Source organism: Erinaceus europaeus, unplaced genomic scaffold (assembly GCF_950295315.1).
Source record: "Erinaceus europaeus unplaced genomic scaffold, mEriEur2.1 scaffold_298, whole genome shotgun sequence".
NCBI lineage: Eukaryota > Metazoa > Chordata > Mammalia > Eulipotyphla > Erinaceidae > Erinaceus > Erinaceus europaeus.
This window is the reverse complement of record NW_026647483.1, coordinates 141,269-161,207: the sequence shown is the minus strand read 5'-3', so window position 1 is coordinate 161,207 and position 19,939 is coordinate 141,269. Positions and strand designations below refer to the sequence as shown.

Here is a 19,939-nt window from a genome sequence, read left to right as displayed (position 1 = left end):
TCGACAACCCCGCCACTGTCTTCTTCTCAGTCTTCATGGCCCTCTGGGGTGAGCGGGGACATGGCGTCGGGGTGGGGGACACGGCGTCTGGGGTGGGGGAACATGGCGTCTGGGGTGGGGGGACATGGTATCTGGGGTGGGGGGACATGGTATCTGGGGTAAGCGGGGACACGGCGTCGGGGTGGGGGACACGGTGTCCGGGTGGGGGACACGGTGTCGGGGTGGGGGACATGGAGTCTGGGGTGGGGGACATGGAGTCTGGGGTGGGGGACATGGTGTCTGGGGTGAGCAGGGACATGGCGTCGGGGTGGGGGACACGGTGTCGGGGTGGGGGACATGGAGTCTGGGGTGGGGGACATGGAGTCTGGGGTGGGGGACATGGTGTCTGAGGTGGGGGACATGGAGTCTGGGGTGGGGGACATGGTGTCTGGGGTGGGGGACATGGAGTCTGGGGTGGGGGACATGGAGTCTGGGGTGGGGGACATGGTATCTGGGGTGAGCGGGGACATGGCGTCGGGGTGGGGGACATGGTTTCTGGGGTGGGGGACATGGAGTCTGGGGTGGGGGACATGGAGTCTGGGGTGGGGGACATGGAGTCTGGGGTGGGGGACATGGTTTCTGGGGTGGGGGACATGGAGTCTGGGGTGGGGGACATGGTTTCTGGGGTGGGGGACATGGAGTCTGGGGTGGGGGACATGGTTTCTGGGGTGGGGGACATGGAATCTGGGGTGGGGGACATGGAGTCTGGGGTGGGGGACATGGAGTCTGGGGTGGGGGACATGGTGTCTGGGGTGGGGGACATGGAGTCTGGGGTGGGGGACATGGAGTCTGGGGTGGGGGACATGGAGTCTGGGGTGGGGGACATGGTTTCTGGGGTGGGGGACATGGAGTCTGGGGTGGGGGACATGGTGTCTGGGGTGGGGGACATGGTTTCTGGGGTGGGGGACATGGAGTCTGGGGTGGGGGACATGGTTTCTGGGGTGGGGGACATGGAGTCTGGGGTGGGGGACATGGTTTCTGGGGTGGGGGACATGGAATCTGGGGTGGGGGACATGGAGTCTGGGGTGGGGGACATGGAGTCTGGGGTGGGGGACATGGTGTCTGGGGTGGGGGACATGGAGTCTGGGGTGGGGGACATGGAGTCTGGGGTGGGGGACATGGAGTCTGGGGTGGGGGACATGGTGTCTGGGGTGGGGGGACACGGCGTCTGGGGTCAGCTGGGGACACAGCGTCTAGGTTGGGGTGGACACAGCAGCTGGGGTCAGCTGGGGACATGGCATGTGGGGTCAGCAGGAGTGCGGTCCCCAGGGCTGTAGGGGTGCAGAGGGTGGAGGGACTGGGACGGGCTCGACTGTCTACCAGGCTGGGTGCTGGGCTGGGTGTTAAACAGAGTGCTGGGCTGGGTGCTGGCCTGGGTGCTGGGCTGGGTGCTGGGCTGGGTGCTGGGCTGGGTGCTGGGCTGGGTAGTGGCCTGGGTGCTGGGCTGGGTGCTGGGCTGGGTAGTGGCCTGGGTGCTGGGCTGGGTGTTGGGTGGTACAGGCAGGCAGCAGGAGGGTGGGGAGAAATCTTACCTCAGCAGACCCCTCCCAGCAAAGCCACCCTGGGAAGAGGAGGAGTGGGCTCTGGGCCATCTGCCCCTGCCCCTCCCCATGGCAGACCCCTTGTTCCTTGTTGGCAGCCTCGGGGGGCCTTCCCTCCCTCCTGTGGGGACATTCCTGCCCCCCGTCCCACGTCCCACGTGGCAACAGCAGAGGGGCCCTCACACCTGCCGCTGGGCAAGGGTCTGCGCCCCCCCCCCGACTCCACCGGCCCTGGATACGCAGACATGCTGTCCCCTGGCATCAGTGACATGCCGCCTCCAGGTGCCACCCGCCAGAGCCCCGCACCCAGCCGCAGCCGTGACAGCGTGTCTTGGGGGTCACACACATAGTGGGTCCTGAGGCCTGGCAGCCGTGTGAGAGCAGAGACCTGCAGAGACTCCTCTGCTATCTCAGTTGGCCCAAGACTCTACATGGAGTAGTGGTGACGGTCCCCTAGCTGAGCCCCCACCCCAGCCTCTGTGGGGACCCTCGTTTGGACAGGGCAGCGGGCAGACAGAGAGGTGGAGGCGGGAAAGAAGGACAGGCAGTGGACGGAGGGAGCTTCTCCAGGCCTGCAGACCTGCCTCAGAGCGAGGGTTCCCAGGCCCGGGTCGCTGAGTCAGTGCCCATGTGTATTTTTCTTGACTGAGTAATATTCCTCTGAGTTCCGCTCCTCACCTCTAGCTTCAGGATGGGCATCTGGGGGCCCCAGTGTTGGTTACTGTGCTCGGGGCTCAGCTGGATTCCACTTACCTGCCCTCACCAACCAACCCCCAGCACCCAGAGAGAAGGTCCCATGGCCTGCCCGCCCATCTCTGAGCTGTGCCCCCCACCCAGCACTGGGTTGTGGGGGCCGTGACCCTTCCAGAGCTGCAGGGAACTGAGACCACGTGTGGTCACTTCACCCCGGGACAGAGCTGGGCCCCCTGTCAGGCCAGGGACCTGGAGCCGGCTGCCCCCGCCCAGAGCCTCAGCCCAGCCACCTGTGACACACCGTCCTGCGTGGGGGCTCGGGCAGAGGATGGAGGGTAGCAGGCCCCCTGGGCAGAGGCCACGGGCCCCACGGTGACGTGGGCACAGCTCAGAGGACAGGCCCTGTTCCCCTCCCTCCCCACCCGCCCGGTCCCTCACGGGGTAGGTTTCCCCTTTCTTTGCGATGCTGGGCTCCCACCCGGGCCCAGCCTCCCCCAGCTCCGGGAGCCCCTTCCCCGCCGTGCCCACGGCCACCGCTCAGCCTGGGGGCTCCAGGGCGCCGTGAGGCCGGGGCTGTGCCGCTGCCCTGCTGACTGCGGCTGCCTCCCTCCTCAGCGGCCACCTTCATGGAGCACTGGAAGCGGAAGCAGATGAGACTCAACTACCACTGGGACCTCACGGGCTTCGAGGAGGAGGTGGGTGAGCGAGCGTGCGGGGGCGGCCCTGGCACCCACAGGGGCCAGCGGGGTTTGTGGAGGGCGTCCCGGTCGCCCACTGGGAGCAGGGGCTGGGCAGGGGTGTCCCCGTCACCCAGGGGGACAGGGGACTGAGGGCCCAGCCCAGGGCTGTGTCCCCCCACGCTGGCCCACTGCTGTCAGCGAACCCGCCCTCACCCTGTCCTGGGGCAGCCAACACACTGGGGTGCACCACTCTGCTGGAGGACCCCAGAACCAGCCTCTGTGCTGCCCTCCACAGGGGGGACGTTCAGGACACAGTGACCCCGGGGTGGCCCACCCTGTCTGTCCTGTCTGTCTGTCCTTCCCTCACCTGTGGCCGTTTTTTCAAACTCATTTCGTTTATTTCACGGCGGGACCAGGGGCCGCGGCTCCCTGGGAGTCTCCAGGCCCCTCTCGTGGCAGCTTCGGCCAGAAAGGGACAGACAGGACAGACGGCCGTGCCTACTGTGTCCTCTCTGCGGCCCGCGGGTGCCGTGGCCCTGGCGCTTTGCGCATCTTGGGGGGGTGGCGTCCGCCGTCCCCCAGCTGCGGCCAGGAGAGCTTGGCGTCTCTGGGAGCCGATTGGGGGGGCTGTCCCTGGATTGGGGACCCCGGCTGGGCAGGAGGAGGGGGCTGGAGTCTGAGGACTTTCCGGATCCCTTTGGGGTCCCCCAGCCCTTCAGCTAACTGGGCGGCACAGGGACTCTCCAAGGCCCTGGGTTCAAGCCCCAGCACGGAAAGAAAGGAGGGAGGAAGGAAGAGAAAGATAAGATAGGCAGCCAGCCAGACAGACAGACAGAAGGAGAAAAAGAATGTGCAAACAAAAGCAGCGATTGCATGCAGGCTCCCCGGCGCCCCATAAAAAATAGTAATAACCAGCCGTGCCCTCGACTCTGGGACCTGGGCCCTGCCCCTGGGTATCCCTCCCTCCGTCCCTCTGTCCGTCCTGTTCCCGGGACTCTCTCCAGAGCGGCCAGTGACGAAGCATCTCTGTCTCTCCCACGTCCCCGCCGCCGCCCGCAGGAGGCCGTGAAGGTTGGCATCAGGGGGAGGGGGGAGAGGGTCTGCAGACGCCGGGGTGCCGGGGGGAGGGGAGGCTCAGGGCTGTGCCCCGGGCGGGCGGGCGGCGTGGACCCCCAGACCCGCGGCAGGCGCCGCTCACTACGCCCTCCGCCCCCAGGACCACCCCAGAGCCGAATACGAGGCCCGGGTGTTGGAGAAATCACTACGCAGGGAGTGTAAGCACAAAAAGGTAGGGCCAATGAGACTCATCAGCAAACCCAGGTGGGGGTCCCGCGGGGGCCAGTGCTCCCCTCACCCAGATGGGGGGCCCGTCAGCTGGGGGTCTGGCCGCCCCACAAGAGGAGCCTGTGTAAAGACAGGACTTGGCGGCGGCTCACGCCGCCTGTGCCCCCCACCCCTGTGACCGGCCGTCTCTCGCAGACAGACAAGGTGAAGCTGACCTGGAGGGACCGCTTCCCCGCCTACCTCACCAACCTGGTCTCCATCGTCTTCATGGTAAGTTCCAGAAGCGGGGGGGTGGGGAGATGGGGGGGGAGGGGGTGCGCCCAGGCTTGGCACCATCACAACCCCTAAAATGGGAGGTTTTGGGGCCAGAAGGGCGCCTGGCGGGCCGTAAGTAAGGCCCCTGGCACCACATGGGAGAGCCACGGCACTGGGGGAAGCTCTCTCTGTCTGAAAGCCTGGAGCAGTCAACCCCGCATGCACCGGGCCCCAGTGTCCCGCCATTAGGCCGTGACGGGGCCTCCACAGCGACCCCAAGGGCCCCCGTGCCCCCTTCCCGAGGGCCCCACACGTGCCGTCATGTCAGGGGGCCGGTGGCTTCAGGTGCTGAGGCCCCAGATGCTGGGGGGATGAGGCAGGGGACAGTCGGGGACAGCGGGGGCCCGGCGGGGTCTAGGCGCATGGTCCCTGCAGGAGACGGTGGGCACCCCTCTCGAGCGATAGGCGTTAGTGTCACCCTGGGGTGTGACATCAGGGCTGGGCACGATGCCACAGTCCTTGCAGACCCGTTTTCTCTGGGCTGTGCCTCTTGGTCACAGCATGGCTGCTCCGGCCCCAGCATCACCTCCACCGTCCTGGAGGAAGGAGCAGGCAGCGCTCCCGGGCGGGGAAGATGCTTTCCCAGAGACCCGCCCTCACCTCTGGCTGCCACCCCGGGACCCCCGCGCCCCCCAGCCTGGGAAGTGGGCTCCTGTCCCACAGAGGCAGGAAGGTGGGCAGAAAGCCTGCTGGCCATCGGCATGGGCCCGCATTCCAGACGGTGCCCGCCCGGGCGTGCCAGCTGAGTCAGCGTCCCCGCTGGCGGGGTCCCGCGGTTGGCATGGGCGCGTCCCTGGCAGGAGCGAGGGGTTTTCCAAGGGAAGCCGGGCCCTCCCCCGCCCCCGCCCCCACCCCCGCCCCCGCCGTGAGTCACTGTGGGCAGACGTCTCACCCCCAACCACAGCTACCTCCTGGCTTCTCAAGGAGGGGACAGGGGACACGGGATACAGATGGGGGAATCGGGGTCACAGGGTGAAGATGGGGGGTCGGGGGTCAAGGGGTGTAGATCGGGGGTGGGGATCACAGGGTGTAGATGAGGAGTAGGGGGTCATGGGGCACAGATGGGGGGTCCGGGGTCACGGGGCGCAGGTGGGGGATCGGGTGTCACGGGGCGCAGATGTGGGTCAGGGGTCACGGGGCACAGATGTGGGTCGGGGGTCACGGGGTGCAGATGGGGGTCAGGGGTCACGGGGCATAGGGCTCAGAGACCCAGGGCCGAGGAAGGTCCCAGACCGCGCGCCCATCCCCGTCCCCGTCCCCAGGTGGCCGTGACCTTCGCCATCGTGCTGGGCGTCATCATCTACCGCATCTCCACGGCCGCCGCCCTGGCCATGGCCTCCTCGCCCGCCGTGCGCTCCAACATCCGCGTCACCGTCACGGCCACGGCTGTCATCATCAACCTGGTGGTCATCATCCTGCTGGACGAGGCCTACGGCTGCGTGGCCCGATGGCTCACCCAGATCGGTCAGCGGCCGGCACGGCCCGCCCCACGGGGACCCCACGGCCTGGCCCCCAGTGACCCAGGACCCAGTCCCCCCCCCCCCGTAACCCCCCGCCCCATCCCCCCGTGACCCCCCCGCCCCGTCCCCCGTGACCCCCCGCGACCCCCCCACCCCGCCCACCCGTGACCCCCGCCCCGTCCCCCCAGTGACCCCCGCCCCGTCCCCACCCCCGTGACCGCCTGCCCCCCGTGACCCCCCGCCCCGTCCCCCCAGTGACCCCCCGCCCCGCCCCCTGTGACCCCCCGCCCCGTCCCCCCGTGACCCCCCCACACCGTCCCCCGTAACCCCCCCACCCCGTCCCCCAGTGACCCCCCCGCCCTGTTCCCCCTTGACCCCCACACCCCATCCTCCCGTGACGCCCCGCCCCCCAGTAACCCCCGCCCCGTCCCCACCCCCGTGACCGCCCGCCCCCCGTGACCCCCGCCCCGCCCCCCAGTGACCCCCCCGCCCCGTCCCCCGTGACCCCCGCCCCGCCCCCCGTGACCCCCTCGCCCCGCCCCCGTGACCCCCGCCCCGTCCCCCCGTGACCCCCGCCCCGCCCCCCAGAGGTCCCCAAGACGGAGAAGAGCTTCGAGGACCGCCTGATCTTCAAGGCTTTCCTGCTCAAGTTCGTCAACTCCTACACCCCCATCTTCTACGTGGCCTTCTTCAAGGGCCGGTACGCGCCGGCCGGGCGTCCTGGTCCCGGCGGCCGGGGGTGGGGGTGGGGGTGGGGGTGGGGGCGGGCTCTCTGGGGTCTCCCTCACGCCGCTCCCGTCACGCCAGGTTCGTGGGGCGCCCGGGGGACTACGTGTACATCTTCCGCTCCTTCAGGATGGAGGAGGTGAGGGGTCCGCCGGGGGCGGGGCGCTGGGTCCCCTGAAAGGAGCCCGTGTCGGGGGTCCAGGTCCTTTCCCCGGGGAGGGAGCCGGCCACGCGCGGCCCTGGGTGCAAGGCCGGGGAGACGCTGAGGCCATGCAGGGGAGGGGGCCATGCAGGGGGCGGGGCCATGCAGGGGCGGGGCCATGTAGGGGGAGGGGCCATGCAGGGGGAGGGCCATGCAGGGGGCGGGGCCATGCAGGGGAGGGGCCATGCAGGGGAGGGGCCATGCAGGGGGAGGGCCCATGCAGGGGGAGGGCCCATGCAGGGGGAGGGCCCATGCAGGGGGAGGGCCCATGCAGAAGGAGGGGCTGTGCGGAGGGAGGGGCTGCGGAGGGAAGGGTCATGCAGGGGGAGGAGCCATGCGGAGGGAGGGGCCCTGCAGGGGGAGGGCCTGGCTCTGTTCGGGGATTTTAGAGACAGAGACGAGAGAGAGACACAGAGACGGCGCCACTGCTCGCGAAGCCTGGTTGCCAGCTGGCTGGGCGCCCCCAGATCCTGGCCCCTGACCCCCCCGCCCCTGACCCCCGCCACTGACCCCAGCCCCAGACTCCGGCCCCTGACCCCCCCCCCCCCCCCGCTCCTGACCACGGCCTCTGACCCCGCCCCTGACCCCCGCCCCCAGACCCCGGCCCCAGACCCCGGCCCCTGACCCCCCCCCCCCGCCCCTAACCCCCTCGCCCCTGACCCCGGCCCCAGACCACCCGCCCCCAGACCCCGGCCCCTGACCCCCAGCCCCTGACCCCAGACCCCACCCCGCCCCCGACCCCGCCCCCAGACCCCGGCCCCTGACCCCCAGCCCCTGACCCCGGCCCGCCCGCCCGCAGTGCGCCCCCGGCGGCTGCCTCATGGAGCTTTGCATCCAGCTGAGCATCATCATGCTGGGGAAGCAGCTCATCCAGAACAACCTGTTCGAGATCGGCATCCCGTGAGTGGGCGGGGCCGGCCGGGCCGGGGGCGGGGCCTTGGGCTCTGGGCGGGGCCTCTGGTGGGCGGGGACCGTGGGGTGGATGGGGAGTGGGCGGGGCCAGTGGGCAGGGCGATGGGTGGGCGGGGCTGGCAGCGGATGGGGCCGCTGGGCGGCTCCACGCAGGGGCGTGGCCTCAGGTGGCGGCTGCGTGGGAGGGGCCTTGAGGGTGGGCGGGGCCTCCAGTGGGCGGGGCCGCGTGCTGCTCGGTATGGAGTGGGCGGGCCCGTAGATGGGCGGAGCCATGAGTGGGGCCCTGGGGGTGAGCATGGGGGCGTGGGGGGGGGGAGGAGAGCTGCTAGTGCTCAACAGAGGAGACCCACTCCCTGGGTGCTGTGCAGGGTGCTGAGAGAGGAGAGACCCCACAGCCCTGCCCACCCTCCATGGGCTCCCTGGGTGCTGTGCCTGGTGCTGAGAGAGGAGAGACCCCACAGCCCTGCCCACCCTCCATGGGCTCCCTGGGTGCTGTGCCTGGTGCTGAGAGAGGAGACACCCCACAGCCCTGTCCACCCTCCATGGGCTCCCTGGGTGCTGTGCCTGGTGCTGAGAGAGGAGAGACCCCACAGCCCTGCCCACCCTCCATGGGCTCCCTGGGTGCTGTGCCTGGTGCTGAGAGAGGAGAGATCCCACAGCCCTGCCCACCCTCCATGGGCTCCCTGGGTGCTGTGCCTGGTGCTGAGAGAGGAGAGACCCCACAGCCCTGCCCACCCTCCATGGGGCTCCCTGGGTACTGTGCAGGGTGCTGAGAGAGGAGAGACCCCACAGCCCTGCCCACCCTCCATGGGCTCCCTGGGTGCTGTGCCTGGTGCTGAGAGAGGAGAGACCCCCACAGCCCTGCCCACCCTCCATGGGCTCCCTGGGTGCTATGCAGGGTGCTGAGAGAGGAGAGACCCCACAGCCCTGCCCACCCTCCATGGGCTCCTGGGTGCTGTGCCTGGTGCTGAGAGAGGAGACACCCCACAGCCCTGCCCACCCTCCATGGGCTCCCTGGGTGCTGTGCCTGGTGCTGAGAGAGGAGAGACCCCACAGCCCTGCCCACCCTCCATGGGCTCCCTGGGTGCTGTGCAGGGTGCTGAGAGAGGAGAGACCCCACAGCCCTGCCCACCCTCCATGGGCTCCCTGGGTGCTGTGCAGGGTGCTGAGGAGAGACCCCACAGCCCTGCCCACCCTCCATGGGGCTCCCTGGGTGCTGTGCAGGGTGCTGAGAGAGGAGACACCCCACAGCCCTGCCCACCCTCCATGGGCTCCCTGGGTGCTGTGCAGGGTGCTGAGAGAGGAGACACCCCACAGCCCTGCCCACCCTCCATGGGCTCCCTGGGTGCTGTGCCTGGTGCTGAGAGAGGAGAGACCCCACAGCCCTGCCCACCCTCCATGGGCTCCCTGGGTGCTGTGCAGGGTGCTGAGAGAGGAGAGACCCACAGCCCTGCCCACCCTCCATGGGCTCCCTGGGTGCTGTGCAGGGTGCTGAGAGAGGAGAGACCCCACAGCCCTGCCCACCCTCCATAGGCTCTCACAGGGTCTAGGTCAGGGTTTGAACGCAGGGTCTCTCTTGGGTGAAGCGTGAGGTCTCCCCACTGCATGGAGGGCGGGCTGGGCTGCGGGTCTCTCCTCCTCTCTGTATCTGAACACTGGTGTAAAGAGTTTTCTATTTGGAGTCGGGCGGTGGCGCAGCGGGTTAAGCGCAGGTGGCACAAAGCGCAAGGACCGGTGTAAGGATCCTGGTTCGAGCCCCCGGCTCCCCACCTGCAGGGGAGTCGCTTCCCAGGCGGTGAAGCAGGTCTGCAGGTGTCTGTCTTTCTCTCCCCCTCTCTGTCTTCCCCTCCTCTCTCCATTTCTCTGTCCTATCCAACAACAACAACAATAACAAAAACAATAATAACTACCACAACAATTAAAAAACAAGGGCAACAAAAGGGAAAACAAATAAATATTAAAAATTTTAAATAAAATAAAAATAGAAAGAGTTTTCTATTGGGTTTGGAGGTGGCACAGGGGTTCTGTGAACACCCTCCTGCCTGAGGCTCTGAGGTCCCGGGTTCCATCTCAGGCTCTGCCGGCAGCCAGGCCTCAGCAGGACTCTAGTGTCTTTCTGTATCTGTTTCGTTAAGATAAATAAAAATGTTAAATATATGGGGGTTTAAAAAAAGTTATTTGTGTGGTCCGGGAGGTGGCACAGAGATGGGCTTTGGACTCTCCAACATGAGGGCCTGATTTCAATCCCCGGCAACACACATGCCAGAGTGATGTCTGGTTCTTTCTCTCTCCTCCTGTCATTCTCATAAATAAATAAATCAAATATTTTTTAAACAAGTTATTTGTTTACAGAGAGAGAGAGAGAGAGAGAAGCAGAGCATTAATCTGGCCCTGTGATGCCAGGCAGTGAACTCAGGATGGTGCTCTGCTGAGCTGCTGTCCCCTTACACTGTCCCCTGTCCCCCTGTCCTCCGTCCCCATGTCCCCTTGTCCCCCATCCCCCGTCCCTTTGTCCATCCCCCTGTCCCTCTGTGCCCCATCCTCATCCCTCTGTCCCTGTCCCTCTGTCCCCTGTGCCCCGTCCCCTGCCCCCATCCCCTGTCCCTCTGTCCCTGTCCCCTGTCCATCTGTCCCCTTGTCCCCAGGAAGATGAAGAAGTTGATCCGCTCCCTGCGGCTGAAACACCGCGGCCCCTCTGCCCGCGAGCACGTGAGGCGCAGGCAGCGCTATGAGGTGGACTACACCCTGGAGCCCTATGCGGGCCTCACGCCAGAATACATGGAGATGAGTGCGTCCCTGCTCACGGACGGACAGGCGGGAAGGACGGGACCTCAGCCCTGGGCAGAGAGAGAGGAGGGAGGGAACCTGCATTCTGAAGGCCCCACTGGGAAGGAGCCATGGACTCCGCTGCCAGGGCCTGGGGCTCAGAGTAGAGTCTAGGGTCCTCCAGCCCTCAGCCCGGCCGAGCCTGGAGGGCCAGGCCCCTGGTGCCCCCGCTGCCCTCTGACTCCCTGCCGCCCCCCAACACCCCCGACCACACCTGGTGCCCCCTGACCACCCCTGGCACTCACCCCTGACACCCCCTGGTTTCCCCTGACCTCAATACCCCTGGGGCCCCCTGACCCCTGACACCCCTAATGCTAAACCCTGATGCCCCCTGGTCCTCTGACCCCTGATACCCCTGGTGCCTCCTGACCCCTGACACCCCCTGGTCTCTCCTGACCTCGATACCCCTGGTGCCCCCTGACCCCTGACACCCCTGCCTGACCCCTGACACCCCTGGTGCCCCCTGTCCCCTGACACCCCTGCCTGACCCCTGACACCCCTGGTGCCCCCTGTCCCCTGACACCCCTGCCTGACCTCTGACACCCCTGGTGCCCCCTGTCCCCTGACCCCTGACACCCTGGGTGACCTCTGTCCACCCCTGGTGCCTCCTGACGCCCACGGGCGCTAACCCCTGCACAGTCATTCAGTTCGGCTTCGTGACCCTGTTTGTGGCGTCCTTCCCGCTGGCCCCCCTCTTCGCCCTGCTCAACAACGTCATCGAGATCCGGCTGGACGCCAAGAAGTTCGTCACTGAGCTCCGGAGGCCGGTGGCCGTGCGGGCCAAGGACATCGGTGGGGGGACGCGGAGGGACGCGGGGGGACGTGGGGGGCAGGGGAACGCGGGAGACACAGGGGGCAGGGGGACGCAGGGGGACATGGGTGGCAGGGGGATGCGGGGGACACGGGGGGACGTGAGGGGCAGGATCGCCGCCCGCCCTCAGGGTCCCAAGCGGGCCCGGGGGTCTCTGAGCTGCCCCCTCGCACCCCCAGGAATCTGGTACAACATTCTCCGCGGCGTGGGCAAGCTGGCCGTCATCATCAATGTGAGTGGCCGGCGGCCTGGCCGGGGCCCACGGAGACTGGGGGGGGGGGGCTCCAGCAGAATCTCTCCCCGTCCCGCCCTCCCCCACGGCCCCGAGACCCCAAGAGAGACAGAGACGGGTGGGCAGGGAGACACACGGGTAGAGACGCCCCCCACAAACACCTCTGACCTTGCTTTTCTCTCTTTTTAAAACTATTTTATTTAGTTATTTTTTATTATTATTATTTTTTCCCAGAGCCCTGCTCAGCTCTGGCTGATGGTGGTGTAGGGGATCGAACCTGGGACCTGGGAGCCTCAGGCGGGAGGGTCTTTTGCAGAGTCCCTGTACTGTCTTCCCAGCCCCTCTGTCTGTCTGTCTTCCTGTTTTTTTAAAGACTTTCTTTTTACTTTGTTTACTTGTTTGTTTATTTATGGAATAGAGACAGAACCTGAGGGGGAGGGAGACACACAGAGAAACACCCGCAGACCTGCTTCCCCACTCGTGAAGCCTTTCCCCCTGCAAGTAGAGACCGGGGGCTCGAACCCAGGTCCTGGCACATGGTGAGGCGTGCGTCAGCCAGGCGTGCCATCGCCGGGCCCTGCCTCTTCCTTCCTTCCTTTCATTTATTTATTTATTTATCTATCATGTTTTAATTTGATTTGATGGGATGGGACAGAGAGGAACTGAGAGGAGGGTGCAGAGAGAGAGTCAGAGAGACACCTGCAGCCCGGCTTTGCCACTTGTCAAGCTTTCCCCCTGCAGGTGGGGAGTGAGGGCTCGAACCCGGAGCCTTGTGCCCTGTAATGTGTGCATTTAGCCAGGTGCGCTACCACCCCCACCCCCTTTCTTTTCTCTTCTTCTTTTTAATTTCTTTATTGGGGAATTAACGTTTTACATTCGACAGTAAACACAATAGTTTGTACATGCATAACATTCCCCAGTTTCCCATTTAACAATACAGCCCCCACTAGGTCCTCTGTCATCCTTCTTGGATCTGTATTCTCCCCACCCACCCACCCACCCCAGAGTCTTTTACTTTGGTGCAATACGCCAATTCCAGTTCAGGTTCTACTTGTGTTTGCTCTTCTGATCTTGTTTTTCAACTTCGGCCTGAGAGTGAGATCATCCCATATTCATCCTTCTGTTTCTGACTTATTTCACTCAACATGAATTTTTCAAGGTCCATCCAAGATCGGCTGAAAACGGTGAAGTCACCATTTTTGACAGCTGCGTAGTATTCCATTGTGTATATAGACCACAACTTGCTCAGCCACTCATCTGTTGTTGGACACCTGGGCTGCTTCCAGGGTTTGGCTATTACAAATTGTGCCGCCAAGAACATATGTGCACACAGATCTTTTCGGATGGATGTGTTGGGTTCCTTCCTTTCTTTTTTAAAAAAAATATTTATTTATTTATTTATTGGGTAGTGACAGAGAGAAATAGAGAGGGAGAGAGACAGAGAGACACCTGCAGACCTGTTTCACCGCTTGTGAAACTTCCCCCCTGCAGGAGGGGAGTGGTGGCTCGAACCCGGGTCCCTGTGCATGGAAATATGTGCCCTCAACTGGTGTGCCATGCCTGGCCCCCTGCTCTTTCTTTTTTTTTTTTTTTTAATTTTTGTTTAGTTTTTATTTATTTTCCCCTTTTGTTGCCCTTGTTGTTTCTTGTTATTGTTGTAGTTATTATTGTTGTTATTCCTGTCATCCTTGTTAGACAGGACAGAGAGAAATGGAGAGAGGAGGGGAAGACAGAGAGGGGGAGAGAAAGACAGACACCTGCAGACCTGCTTCACCGCCTGTGAAGTGACTCCCCTGCAGGTGGGGAGCCGGGGGCTCGAACTGGGATCCTTACAGTCCTTGCACTTTGCACTGCCTGCGCTTAACTTGCTACGCTACCGACCGACTCCCTATTTATTTATGTTCTCCCCTTTTGTTGCTCTTGTTGTTTATCATCATTGTTGTAGTTATTGTTGTTATTGCCTTCATTGTTGTTGGATAGGACAGAGAGAAGTGGAGAGAGGAGGGGAAGACAGAGAGGGGGAGAGAAAGACAGACAGACACCTGCAGACCTGCTTCACCGCTTGTGAAGCGACTCCCCTGCAGGTGGGGAGCCGGGGGCTCGAACCGGGATCCTTACGCCGGTCCTTGTGCCTTGAGCCACCTGCGCTTAACCCGCTGCGCTACCGCCCGACCCCCTAAATTTATTGTTATTAGTATCTTTATCTGTTGGATAGAGACAGCCAGAAATCAAGAGGGGAGGGCGAGGTCAAGAGGGGAGGAGACAGAGAGACGCCTGCAGCCCTGCTTCACCACTCGTGAAGCTTTCCCCCTGTGGGTGCAGACCGGGGGCTCAAACCCGGGTCCTTGTGCCCTGTACCGTGTGCTCAACCAGATGCGCCCCCGCCCGGCCCCCGCTCTTTAGTTTCTAAGTTGACTTCCCCCTTTCTGTAAAGTGCAGGAGCCGAAAGGAGGTGGGGGGGGGGGGGGGGACTCATGTCAGCTCACCTGCTAAGAAGCCCCGGGTTCGAGCCCATGGGTGGCAAAGAGGAGTTTTGGTGTCTCTCCTCTCCGCCGACGAAAACACAAGGGCCTGCGAGCCAGCTCAGCTGGGAGGGTGCCGTTCACAGTGCTTGCAGTCAGGCCCCGGCCTGGACCCCGCAGCGCCGGGGGAAGCTCACAGGCGCCGCCGCCTCCCCCAGGCGTTCGTGATCTCCTTCACGTCCGATTTCATCCCGCGCCTCGTCTACCTGTACATGTACAGCAAGAATGGGACCATGCACGGCTTCCTCAACCACACGCTGTCCTCCTTCAACGTCAGCGACTTCCAGGACGGCACAGCCCCCAACGACCCCCTGGACCTGGGCTACGAGGTGCAGATCTGCAGGTACCCACCCGCCGGTCCAGCCCTGGCGCCATGTGGGGATGCTGCAGCGCCTGGGGAAGCTCTGCCACTGTGATGCCCTCCCCCTCGCCACCCCCTTTGGTTTATTTATTATTATTTTTCCTATCGAGGGGGTTAATGCTTTACGAAAATCACTGGCATATTCATACAATGTCATCATGTGCCGGGCCCCCAAAGTTTTCTTCCTCTATACCTCCCCCTGAATTTTTCTTTTAAAAAAATATTTTATGTATTTATTTACTAGCTAGAAACAGAGAGAAATTGAGAGGGGAGGGGGAAGGGAGACAGACAGACAGAGAGACGCCGGCAGCCCTGCTTCACCACTCGTGAAGCTTTCCCCCTGCAGGAGGGGACCAGGGGCTTGAACCTTCATCCTTGTGCCTTGTAACATGTGCGCTCAACCAGGTGCGCCACTGCCTGGCCCCTCCCCCTGAATTTTTTATTTTTTAATTTGATTTTTGTTTCCTGAGAGCCCTGCTGAGCCCTGGCTGCTGGTGGTGCTGGGGATTGAACCTGGGACCTCAGAGCCTCAGGCAGGAGACTCTGCGTGCGGGACCATGAAGCCATCTCTCTTGCCTTGTTGTTGTTATTATTTTTTAATATTTTATTCATTTATGAATGAGAACGACAGAAGGAGAGAGAGAAAGAACCAGACGTCACTCTGGTACATGTGCTGCTGGGGCTTGAACTCAGGACCTCATGCTTGAGAGCCCAGTGCTTTCTTTATCCACTGCACCACCTCCTGGGCCTGTTGTTGTTGTTATTATTATTATTATTATTTCCCCAGAGCCCTGCTCAGCTCTGCCTGATGGTGGAGCTGGGGATTGAACCTGGGACCTCAGAGTCTCAGGCAGGAGGCTCTTTGGAGAACCACTGTGCTGTCTCCCAGCCCCACTATTTATTATTATTATTAATCACTAAACCCAGAGCCCTGCTGAGCTCCGGCTGCTGGTGGTGCTGGGGATTGAACCTGTTGCCTCAGAGCCTCAGGCAGGAGAGTCTGTGCAGAGCCAGTAGGCCATCTCCCCTGTGGCTGACAGAAGGAAGGGAGGAAGGGAGGAAGGGAGGGCGCCCGGGGCTGGTCCAGACAGCTGCTCATCTTTCGCTGCGGACGGTGACCATGAACCTAACCCTCACCCTCCCGTCAGCAAAGGGGGCGGATGGCCCAGATGCCGGCTCAGCTCGCGCGCCCGAGGCCCCCGGTTTGAGCCCAGGCCCAGGCACCACACGGGGGCACCGCGGATGGCCCTGGGGAGCTCCGTGCGTGGTGGGCAGCGCGGCTCCGTCTCTCTTCACTGTCCCTCTGGAGACACGGGGCCAGCGTGTCGGGCGGGCGGCCGCCGGGAGGCCCTAAGCCTGTCCGCCAGCCTCGTGGGGAGAAGGGGAAGAGCAAAACAGGGCGAAAGGAAAAAGCACCAGGCCGCCTGATGGCTGGCCTGATCTGCCTGCGCAGGGACCCGGGTTCGAGCTCCCACAGCCGCACGGGGGGCCCCTGTCCTGGGGAAGCTTCATGAGCCGTGAAGCCGCGCTGTGGTGTCTCGCCTCTTCTCTGTGTCTCTGTGTCTGTCTCCCTGATCGAAAGCAGAAGTGTGTCTCGGCGCAGACCCCCAGCCCAGGCAGGAAGGCGGGTTCTGGCTTAGCTTGAGAGAGCTCACTAGGGAGCCAGACAGAGTCGTGTCTGGTCGAGCTCACACGTCACCATGAGCAAGGACCCGGGTTCAAGCCCCTGGTCCCCACCTGCAGGGGGGAGGCTTCTCGAGTGATGGAGCAGGGCTGCGGGTGTCTCTCTGTCTTCTCCCTCTCTGTCTCCCCCTCTCGAGTTCTCTCTGTCCTGTCCAATAAAATGGGAGAAATGTCCGCCAGGAGCAGTGCCGGCACCGAGCCCCAGAGAGAATCCTGGAGGCAATAAAAAAATTACAATAAATTAAAAAAACAGGAGTCGGGCGGTAGCACCAAGCTCAAGGACCGGGCGGAAGGATCCCGGCTCCCCACCTGCAGGGGAGTCGCTTCCCAGGCGGTGAAGCAGGTCTGCAGGTGTCTGTCTTTCTCTCCCCCTCTCTGTCTTCCCCTCCTCTCTCCATGTCTCTCTGTCCTAGCCAACAATGACAACATCAATAACAACAATAATAACAATAAAACAAGGGCAACAAAAGGGAAAATAAATAAATAAATAAATAAATATAAAAAAAGAAAGAAGTGATAAGGGAGAGAGAGACAGAGAGACACCTGCAGATAGACGTGCTTCACGGTACCTGCAGCTCCCCACACCCCACAGGTGGGGCTCAGGATCTCGAACCCGGGTCCTTGAGGACTGAGGCAGAGAGCTTACCTGGGTGCACCCCTGCCTGGCCCCGGCCTCGGGCTGGCATCGAATGGGGAGAACGGGCCGGGCGTGGGGGGTATTGTGCAAACCGGCCTGTGGCGGTGTGTTCCCAGGCTGATTCCATCTTGGCCGGCGGCCTCCCGAGCTCACTGGCACCCTGCCCACGGGGACTGGGGACAGAGTCGAGGGCCACCGTGAGCCCACGCCTTGCAGTACAAGGGGGCCCAGGTTCAAACCCCCGTACCACTTGGCAGGACCATCCATGGACAGCACCGGGGGGAGTTCCATCACAGAAGGATTTATATTTCTTCCTATTTTTTTTTTTTTTTTGGTGGTGGTGGTGTGGGGGGGTGGTGGTAACAAAAATATCTCTGCAGTCTGAAAAATCTGGTAGCCCACTTCCTGGGGTCTGTGGGGCCCGGGAGCCCTCCGCCCGCCCGCCTGCCCAGCCCGGGGTCTCTTGCAGGTACAAGGACTATCGTGAGCCCCCGTGGTCGGAGCACAAGTACGACATCTCCAAGGACTTCTGGGCCGTGCTGGCCGCCCGGCTGGCCTTTGTCATCGTCTTCCAGGTTGGGAGCCGAGACCCAGGGAGCTTGGGGTGGGAGTGAGGCCGGGTGAGCTGCCTGGGGCGCCTCGGCACTCCGCTCAGGGCGCCCGCCCCGCCGCCACCGCAGAACCTGGTGATGTTCATGAGCGACTTCGTGGACTGGCTGATCCCCGACATCCCCAAGGACATCAGCCTGCAGATCCACAAGGAAAAGGTGCTGATGGTCGACCTCTTTATGCGAGAGGAGCAGGACAGGCGGCAGCTGCTGGGCACCTGGATGGACGGGGACGGGGATGGGGACGGGCCGGAAGGGCGCGGGCAGCACCGCAACCACCAGTCCCCCGCGTGGCCGCAGGGCCCGGGCGCTGGGGACGGCTCGGACCCGGACCCGGAACAGCTGGGCAGTGCCCTGTAGCCGGGGGCTGGAAGCCGGAAGCCGGGTGTTCCGTGCCCAAGGGCAGCGTCCCGGGACCCTCCCGGTGCCCTGTGGGGGGTGGGGGGGGGCGCAACCCCCGAGGGAGGAGACCCACCGCCCGTCCCTGGGCCTCCTCTGTCCAGTCCCCTGGGGGTCCGGAGGGGAGACGCCCCGACCGGGGAGGGGTCCCCTGGGGTGGGGGGCTGACGGGAGGCTCGTGGCATCTTTCCAAAGGTGCCTCCGGCTTGACGGGTGACGGCCACCAGCCTGGGCGGGGCGGCAGGGTGGCGGCTGAGAACTGAATCGTAGGCCTTCCAGGGACCTGCCCAGCTTCTGTCTCTGTCTCTGTCTCTGTCTCTGAATCAAGTCTGCGGGGGTCCGAGGGATGTTCGTCTAGCAGCCGCACCAGGGCGGGGGCCCCAGCCCCTTGGCACACGCCCGGCAAGGCCCTGTGACTGACAACCAAAGATTTTTATGAATAAAGCTTTCTATTTTGGTAACGCTTCTCCAGAGCGCGGTTCTTTCTGGCAGGGCAATGATGGTCAGGTCTATTTTAAATGCTTGTAAAAAAAGAAAAAGAAAAAGAAACAATTAAAAAAGAAAGAAGGGGTGGGGGGAAACTGAGTCCCACAGAGGATTCTGGGACAGAGAGACCTGGGACATGCAGGAGGTGTATCTTTCACCGTCTCTGAAGATGGGGGAGTGGTGTCCCGGGCGGGGTGGGGGTCGAGCCCGTCCTCCGGTGTCACCCGGGTCTTCAGGGGGGCGTGTCGAGCCCGTCCTCCGGTGTCACCCGGGTCCTCAGGGGGGCGTGTGGCCGCATCTGAAGGAACCACCCTCCGCAGAGACGTCTGTGGGGGGGGGTCATCTGGCGCAGGGGTCCCCAGCCCGCGGCTCACTGCGCCCCGAGGGACGGGCCACACTCCCCAGAGACAGAGGCCTCGGGGGCCGGGCGGTGATGCATCCGGTTAAGTGCCCAGAGCGCTAAGCACGAGGACCCGAGCAAGGACCCAGGTTCGAGCCCCTGGTCCCCACCTGCAGGGGAGAAGCTTCGTGAGTGGTGAAGCAGGGCTGCAGGTGTCTCTCTGTCTCCCTCCCTCTCTATCCCTCCCTCCTCTCTCAATTTCTCTCTGCCTCTATCTAAAAAAAAAAGGAGGAGGAGGAAAGCGGCCTCCGGGAGGGAGCAGTGGATTTGGAGTGCCGACACCGAGTCCCAGAGAGAACCCTGGAGGCAGAAAAGAGAGCGAGAGACAGAGACAGAGATCTCTGAGCCCACGGGGCCGGGCACTGGGCTTGTCTGAGAAGCTCCCGGCTGGAGCCTCGTCTCCCACGGCGAGTGTGAGCGTGTCGGGTGGGGCCGAGCCCCCGTCTCCACAGCCTCGTCCTTCACCCCCTCGCACCCCCTCCTCACCTCTGCCCCCGGGCCCCCCCCCCCCCCCCGCATACAGAGACCTGGGGTGGGGGGTCTCAGGACTTCACTCTCCTCCAAATGGTCAGGGGAGGGGCACGGGTGACGTGCGGGGGGGCCAGGCGCACCCAGTAGAGTGCACAGGTCACAGGACACAGGGACCCGGGTTCGAGCCCCCTTCCGCGCTCCACACTGGCGGGGGGTGGGGTGGGGAAGAAGCTTCAGGAGCGGTGGAGCAGGTCTGCAGGTGTTTGTCTCTCTGCCTCCCCGTCCCCTCTCAGTTTCTCTCTGTCTCCCTCCCTCTAAAATATTTATTTTTTATTATTTATTTCCTTTTGTTGTCCTTGTTGTTTTTCATTGCTGTGGTTATTGTTGTTGTTGTTATTGCTGTCATCGTTGTTGGCTAGGACAGAGAGACATGGAGAGAGGAGGGGAAGACAGAGAGGGGGAGAGAAAGACAGACACCTGCAGACCTGCTTCACTGCCTGGGAAGCGACTCCCCTGCAGGTGGGGAGCCGGGGGCTCGAACCGGGATCCTGACTCCCGTACTTGCACTTAACCTGCTGCGCTCCCGCCCAGTTCTCACTTTTAAGGTATTTGTTTAACAGGGGCCAGGTGGTGGCGCACCTGGTTGAGCGC

At 63.5% G+C, this 19,939-nt stretch overlaps 1 protein-coding gene across 2 annotated transcripts; it reads left to right on the top strand.

Moving 5' to 3' along the window:
* Positions 1–6: 6 nt before the first annotated feature.
* ANO1 (anoctamin 1) lies at positions 7–18,393 on the top strand. 2 transcript variants are annotated; one of them, XM_060184060.1, is made up of 15 exons: positions 7–48; positions 2,889–2,968; positions 4,013–4,024; positions 4,170–4,241; positions 4,433–4,507; positions 5,815–6,016; positions 6,601–6,712; positions 6,820–6,877; positions 7,740–7,840; positions 10,498–10,640; positions 11,318–11,470; positions 11,669–11,721; positions 14,402–14,586; positions 17,394–17,499; positions 17,605–18,393. In XM_060184060.1, exons 1-15 carry the CDS (start codon positions 36–38, stop codon positions 17,890–17,892), a joined length of 1,653 nt encoding a protein of 550 aa, XP_060040043.1. In that variant the 5' UTR covers positions 7–35; the 3' UTR covers positions 17,893–18,393. The 2 variants fall into 2 exon arrangements, with proteins under 2 accessions (XP_060040043.1, XP_060040044.1); XM_060184061.1 differs by lacking the exon at positions 4,013–4,024.
* The last annotated feature ends 1,546 nt before the right edge of the window (positions 18,394–19,939 follow it).